Raw genomic sequence first — 7,899 nt, 5'->3', positions numbered from 1 at the left:
CCTTTTCGTCTCCAGAATAATATATCATATGATCATCTGACTCGAAATGCCCCATGCCATTCCATCTCATCTCTCCAATGCCTAGTATGTCAATATTTATGCGTTCCATTTCTTAACAATTTCTAATTTTCCTACATTCATGGTTCTCACATTCCATGTTCCAATCACTAGTGTCTGCTTACAAATGTTCCTTTCCCTTTGTATTTCCATGCTTGACAGTTCTACCTAGGTTGCCCTTTCTGTTCATCTACGTGTGTTGTGTTGTGTTGTACATAGGGTTTTCAGAGGCTAAAAATTTTACTGTGATTTTAATGAAAGCTTATAGAAGGGTATGGGTTTTCTTTCATTTTTGTTGCACATTTTCCTCCCTCTTTCTCCCTTTCACTCCCCTAGTCCACTTTGCAATGCACCTTTTATTCCAAATTGTTGTCTTCGATAAAATGTCTAATCATATATTTTCAGATAGTTCTTCCCCTCATCTGTTCCAATGCAGTGTTCATTATCTGTTAATTCTTCTCCTATTTCCACTCCAACCATCCATGTCAGTCCTATTTTATAACTACATTCTCATTCTTTAAATCTATGAATAATGCACATATAATCTACCATCACTGAAAAAACAAGAAATTGTTAAGTGTAACTGATTATTCATCAAGCTCAGCAGTCATTTATAATAGATTGACTTTTCAGGGTAATTCTAGCAATTCAAGAAATATCTTTAGTTGTAGCAAGAAGGAAAAAAAATGAAACAGAGTAGCTTATTTCACACGGCTATTGCCACTTTGCTATCCCAAAATCAACACAATAAAATACTTTATGTTTAACCAGCTAAATGAATAAATTGTAACATTCACTTAACTACGATTTACTTTATAATTAATATATACTATAACGGAATCTTGAGATATCTGGTGGCCTAGTTTAAAAAGCTATACTGCAATCACAAAGACATGGTTTGAATCCACCAGCTAGCTGTTACGTGGGAGAAGGACGAGCAGTCTCCGCCTGCAATTTACTGTTTCTGAAAATGGTTCTGACTCGAAAGCACACAACAACAACATAATAGAATCTACTTTAAACATTATTTTCCCTTCACGGCAAGACGACATAGGTTGAAACAGAGGACCAAAAAAAACAAAAAAAAACCCCACCTAGTTAACCAAGGAAGTCACCTGGTCATATAAGGAAGAACTTCTTTCTCTCACTTTTAATCTTGTAGTCTAAAAATAAAGCCCCAGCAGCAGCACATTTATCTAAAGACAAAAGAGTGACTAGACTCCTCAGGGGAAAATGTAAGAAATGACCATAAAATAGTGAAAGTAACTTTTTTCTTTTTTTTTCAAAGTAACTTTTAAATTAATGTTCTGGGACTAATTTATACAAGTGATGTTAGTGTCTTCAAAGTTATTATCTTTTTATAAGCCATGATACATAATCCAATATGCTGTTATTAGCACTTAGGTATTTTTTAAGAGCCTGGAATATTCCATATTTTTAAAGCTAGCAAGATTTTGTCTTTTCAGGTTAGATTTAGCAATCGTCAAAAGTGCTGCTGCACTTTTCGTTGGAAAACCACTCCTGACATCCCAAGTATAGGTTAAGCGTGTCATATTGAATCATCCAGAATAAGTATTACTCTTGTGGATCTATCTTGGAATGTTGCTAATTGCCATAGAGTTGAGCATGACTCATAGCGACCCTAAGAACAAAAGGCCTGGAGCCTTTCTATAACTATCATCATTTATCAAAGTTCATAGTTTCCAGAGGCATGTTGTTTTGGAAGTGGATGCCACTTCTGCTTCCACATCTTGGAAGAGCTTACTTATTTATCATCTAACTCCCTCATAAAACTATAAATCCAGTAGGGGTATGGCATTTATCTACCTTATTTATTATGATACATACAGTTCTAAATCATGATAAATGGAGAAAAGATTCAAAGATTTCATTTTATCTGGGTCCATAATCAACACCTATGATAGCAGCAGTCAACTCAAAAGATGTTGTATGAGGCAAATCTGCTGTCAAAGACCTCTCCAAAGTGCTAGAGAAAAGAATCCATATTAAAGATAAAGTTGTGTCTGTCGGAAACCATGGAATTTTCAACTACTTCATATTCATGTAAAAGAAGGAGAATGAATAAAGGGAAAATTAAGGAATTGATGTCTTTGAATTGTAACATTACCTGAGTGTTCAATATTCCAAGAGCTGCCAAAAGAAACAAATAAATAAGTCTTGGAGGAAATATAACCAGAGTGCTCCTCAGAAGCAAAGATGGTAAAACTTTATCTGATACAGGGTGGGCATGCTGTCAGGAGGTGTAAATTCTTAGAAAAAGATATTATGCTGGAATAGCAGAGGGTCATCAAAAAAGATGGACTGACACCATAAGTGCAACAATGGGCATAAGCATGAGTAGACTGTGAGAATGGTGCAGAACAGAACAACATTCCAATCTGTTATTCACAGGAGGTTATAGTGAACTGAAAAGCAACTAACGACAGTCCTAGCGCAGTACAGCCATTCAAGAATTACTGAACGATGCACTGCACTATACTACAAAATGGTTTGGAATACTCCGTTTACCATCTTCACTCACCCTTCCCTCACCACTCAGGAAACAGTAATATACCTTCGTAGATCATTAGATAACTACATATAGTGACTATTACTTTATATTAATAGGGGTTAATGTGCCTAGATTTTTGAAAAGTAATTCTTATGGATAAATGAACTCATTGTTATCCAGTGAGAATCACTTCAGCTCATCCTCAGGCAGGTTTTTAGGAGGCTATCAATTCTAATTGTTTTTGGTCAAACATTCTTCTAAATGGTACAGCATGAGCCTGTCCATTTGCTGTACAGAGGTAACTCATGATTGCTGTGTTGCTAAACACTGTTAAACTGATGTGTCAAATGCAGTAACGGTTACCCATGGTGGACTAAAACAAGCTTGAAAGCAGGAGTGGCATCTACTTCTGAAAGAGCTTGCCTCTGAAAACTCTATGAATGTGGAGAAATGATAAAAATTATACAAGTTTTCAGGTCTTTCGTTCATAGGGTTGGTATCACTTAACAACAACATAGAAAGAGCTCTATTGACCTAGTGTATAGAAAGTTATGCTACTAAGCCAAAAGTGGTTGATTTAACCTGCGGCCAATCAGGACTGGTTTAAATTGTTTTTTGGTTAAACGTTCTTCTAAATGGTTTAGCATTCATTGGTCCATTTGCTGTACAGAGGTAACTCATGGTTGCTGATGTATCAAATGTGATAATGGTTACCCATGTTAGACAGTGTTTGGTGGAGCTCCCCAATTAAAACAAGCTTGGAAGCAGGAGTGGCATCCACTCCCAAAATAGCTTCCTCCTGAAACTCAGTGAACTAAACAATGAAAGTATTCAAGTCTTTTGTTCATAAGGTCGCTATGAGTCGTCTATGACTCAACTGCACTTAATAACAACATCATCAATTCCAAGAGAGGAGACTTTCCATCTTTCTTTCTCCCTCTGAACCCCAAGTGTATTTGTATTGCCAGAGGCACAGGCCTTGAGTTACCAGTACAACTCTCTACAGAATATGCCACCAGATAAGAAACTAACTCCTCTCTTACATGCAGACAAAAGCAAAAGGCATCATTATATTTTCAGACTAACAACATACACTATTAATTTTTATGACTAAACCCTTAAAACTAATTTGAAAGAGAAAACCAACTCAAATTTTCAAGCATAACAATACCTTACCTAGTTGTAGTATCTTTATAGTATCTCCGCAGGCTTTCAATACCAGCTTGAAATGGCGATAAAGTGGATAGCACAAAACTCTTCTTCCAAAGGATACCAGGATCTCATGAGTGTTTGTGCAAGTCTGTGAAATACAAGTAGTCAGTTCCAGAAAATAAATTATATAATCAAAATCACACAAAGAAATATGAAACTATTTTCTATTGAGAACTATAAACTTGGACTATAAGTAAAAATGAAACATAAAACTATGAAGTGAAATCATTTCTATTGTTATTGTTGTTGTTCTGTGACATCGAGTTGCTTGCAACACATAGCAAGCCTAGATACAAGAGCCCTAAACGCCGTTCTATCCTGTGCCAACCTAGTCATCTTAAACGCACTCATTCCCACCACTCCAGTCACAGAACAGATCCATCTCATCAAAGGTCTTCCTCTCCTGTGCAACACCTCCACTCTACCAAACATGATGTCCCTCTCCAAGGACCAGTCCCTCCTCGAAACATGCCCAAAGTACGTCAGACGAAGCTTCAGAATCCTCAACTCTAAAGAGCACTCCAGCTTCACCTTCTCCAGGACAAACCTGTTTGTTCTCCTAGCAGTGCATGGTATATTCAATACTCTTCTCCAGAACCACAGCTCAAAGGCATCAATTCTCTATCATTCCTATTCATTGTCCAACTCTCTGATGCATAGCACGTAACTGCAAAGCCTATAACCCGGATCAGGCGCACCTTAGTCTCCAGCCTGATGTCATTGCTTTTCAGTACTCTTGAGAGGTCCCTCACAGCAAACTTTCCCAATGCAATTCGTCTCTTGATTTCCTGGCTGCTGTTACGAAGAGTGTTGACTGTGAAACCAAGTAAACTAAAACTGTTAACTATCTCAATCTCTTCACCATCCATATTGATGCTGCCAATTGGCCCAGTGGTGAGAATTTTTGTTTTCTTGATGTTGAACTTCAATCATATAGGGGGCTGCAGTTCTTGACCTTCTGCAGCAAGAACTTCAGGTCCTCCTCAACTTCAGCAAGCAGGGTTGTCATCTGCATAACACAGGTTGTTGATGACTCTTCCACCAATCCTGATGCCACATTCCTCCTCGTAACAGTCCAGTGTCTCGGATGATCTGTTCTGCATACAGATTGTAAAGGTAGGGAGACAAAATACATCCCTGACAGACACCCTTCTTAATCTTGAACCATGTAGTGTATCCTTGCTCTGTTCTGATGACTGCCTCTTGGCTCAATATAGGTTTCGCATTAGCACAATCAAATGTTCTGGGATTCCCATTCTTCTCAGAGTCAGCTACAACTTATTGTGATCCACACAGTCAAAAGCATCTGCTTAGTCAATGAAGCACAGATACACATTCTTCTGGTATTCTTTGCTTTCTGCCAAGATCCATCTAATATTAGCTATAATAGCCCTCCACGACCTCCAGCCTGCACATCTGGCAGTTCTCTGTTGACATATGTTCCAAAGGGTTTTGGACAATTTTCAGCAGAATCCTGTTTCCATGTGATACTAACGATATTGTTCAATAATTTCCGCACTCTGTTGGGTCACCTTTCTTTGAATGGGAACAAATAACGATCTCTTCCAGTCAGTTGGCCAGCTGGCTGACCTCGAGATTTCCTGGCACAACTTAGTGAGCACATCCAGGGCAGCGTCTGTTTGTTGAAATAAATCAATTGGTATGCTGTCAACTCCCAGAGCCTTGTTTTTTGCCAATTCCTTCATAGCAACTTGAACTTCCTCCTTCATCACCATAAGCTATTCTCATATGTTATTTCATGAAATTCCTTTGTGTCAGCCAATTCCACAGTGACTCTGTGTACTCCTTCCATCTGCTTTTGATTCTTCCTGGATCATTCAACATTCTACCCAAACTTTAAGTATTGCCACCCGTGGCTTGAATTTGGTTTTCAACTCTTTCAGCTTAAGAAGCGCTGAGCGAATTTGGCCCTTTTGATTTTCTGACTCCAGCTCTCTACACATTTCATTATAGTGTATTGCTTTGTCGTCCGAGCTGCCTTTTGAAATTTTCTGTTCAGCTCTTTGATCTCTTGATTTCATCCTTCAGCTTTGGCTTCTCGGCGTTCTAATGCAATACTCAGAGTCTCACCTGACATCCATCTTTGTATTTTCTTCTTTTTCAGCCATTGTAATGATCTTCTGCATTCTTCATGGACAATTTTCTTGATATCCTCCCAGAGCTCATTGGTCTACACTCATTGGTGCTCACGGCCTCAAATCTGTTCCTGAGATGGTTTTGAAATTCGAGTGGGATAGACTTAACATCAACTTTGGATCCCGTGGACTTGATTTAATTTTCCTCAACTTCAGCTTGAACTTGCATATGAGCAGTTGGTGGTCTGTCCCACAATCAGCACTGGCCTGTTTTTCACTGCTGATATTGAGCTTCTCCACGGAGTCTTTCCACAAATGTAATTGATTTGATTCCTATGCATACCATCAGGTGAGATCCATGTGTATAGCCTGTGTTTCTCTCTCTTATAAAAGGTATTTGCAATGAATAAATCACTGAATGTGCAGAACTCCATCATTCTATCTCCTGCCTCATTTTTCTCACCAAGCCCGTGTTTTCCAGCTACTTACTGATCCTTCTTCCCTGTTCCCAACTTTTGCATTCCAGTCGCCAATTATCATCAATGCATCTTGACTGAATGTTTGATCAATTTCTGACTACACAAGTTGGTAGAAATCTTCTATTTCCTCCTCTTTGGCTCTAGTTGTTGGTGCATATATTTGAATGATAGTGGTATTCACTGGGCTTCCTTGTATGCGTATGGATATTATCCTGTTGCTCACCACATTGTATTTCAGGATGGATCTAAAAATGACTTTTTAAATTATGAAACCAACCCCATTTTTCCTCACCTTTTCATCCCTGGCATAGTAAATCATATGATCATGATTCAAAATGTCCCATGCCAAGGCATCTCATTTCACCAATACCTAGTATGTAAATATTTATGTGTTCCATTTCTTAACAATGTCCAATTTTCCTACATTCATGCTTCTCACATTCCACATTCCAATCACTACTGTCTCCTTATAGCTTTTCCTTCTTCTCTGTATTTCCATTTCTAAGATCTCAGTCTCAACTGCCATGTCTGTTAGTCCAAGCAATAGTCTAAGGGTGCTCTATCGTTCACAGGGTTTTCGAAGGCCTGTCATTTTGGAAGTGGGTGGCCTATCCTTCTTCCTAGTCTGTCTAAATTTTTAAATACATATAATAGTATATGACAGACAAGCATTCCACAGAAAATAGCAGATGAAAGACATTTGCCCAGTTATAAAAATGACCAACAGATTCAATGTTGCTGGCCAACCCCCGCTACATGTTGCTGCTTTGTTTGGATTTTTTTGTGTGTGTGGCTTGTTTGTTTGTTTGTTTCTGATCCACCCTTTCCTTACTCCACCACCATCCCTTTCTACTATTGCCTACAGCATTCAACACCCGTCTCCCATTAACCAGCCCCTGATGTGATGGACTATGTCTCAAGCTATCAGGATTTCTGTGATTCTGAATATATCATGCTGATGTCAGTCTCTTATGATGCAGCCAGTATGACTTCAACTTAAAGTTGTTCAGTACAACTGTAATGTACAACTTCTTTTCTTGGAAGGTTCTGAGAAAAAGTCCTTGTTCTTAAGATTTCACTCCAGGATTGCCTTCTTGTGGGTTAATACCGCTTGTCTTCCATTTGAAGCCAGGTGCTGATGTAAGAGGGTGGCTGGGATAGAGTGGGCTATCAAGAAAGCTCTGCCTCTCTCTCCTCCCTGAAGCCCAAAAACTCTTTTTCTGGCAATGGCTTTGGGGTACTTTACAATAATAATTAATTGTAGTTTTTGTAATTTCTCATACTGTTACAGCATATTACAAATGCTCAAAATACTATTTATGTAGCAAGAAAGTTTAACAAGAGTCAAGAATTAGAAAAGGAACCTAAAATACATAGTATTAATGAATCTCATATAAACACAAGATATTCTAAAATTATGTATGTGCCAGTGGTGGACCAATCGGTAGTATCAGGATGGATGGCGAAGAGATTGAGATTGTTCACAGCTTCAGTTTGCTCGGCTCCACAGTCAACATTCTTGGCACCAGCAGCCAGGAAATTA

General features: G+C 38.5%; 1 protein-coding gene across 1 annotated transcript in view; it reads right to left on the bottom strand.

The window, feature by feature from the left end:
• Positions 1 to 7,899, bottom strand: part of SHQ1 (SHQ1, H/ACA ribonucleoprotein assembly factor) — a 279,818-nt gene that overhangs the window by 149,500 nt on the left and 122,419 nt on the right. Inside the window, exons 8-9 of the mRNA XM_006903000.1 lie at positions 5,564 to 5,577; positions 3,746 to 3,905 (exon numbers count right to left, since the gene is read on the bottom strand). Coding sequence (XP_006903062.1) covers positions 3,746 to 3,905; positions 5,564 to 5,577 — 174 coding nt within the window. The remainder of the gene's footprint in view (positions 1 to 3,745; positions 3,906 to 5,563; positions 5,578 to 7,899) is intronic.

Source organism: Elephantulus edwardii, unplaced genomic scaffold (assembly GCF_000299155.1).
Source record: "Elephantulus edwardii isolate Elephantulus edwardi_28Jun2011 unplaced genomic scaffold, EleEdw1.0 scaffold00492, whole genome shotgun sequence".
In the NCBI taxonomy this organism is placed as follows: domain Eukaryota; kingdom Metazoa; phylum Chordata; class Mammalia; order Macroscelidea; family Macroscelididae; genus Elephantulus; species Elephantulus edwardii.
The sequence above is the reverse complement of the archived record's forward strand: the minus strand, read 5'-3'. Positions and strand labels throughout refer to the sequence as shown.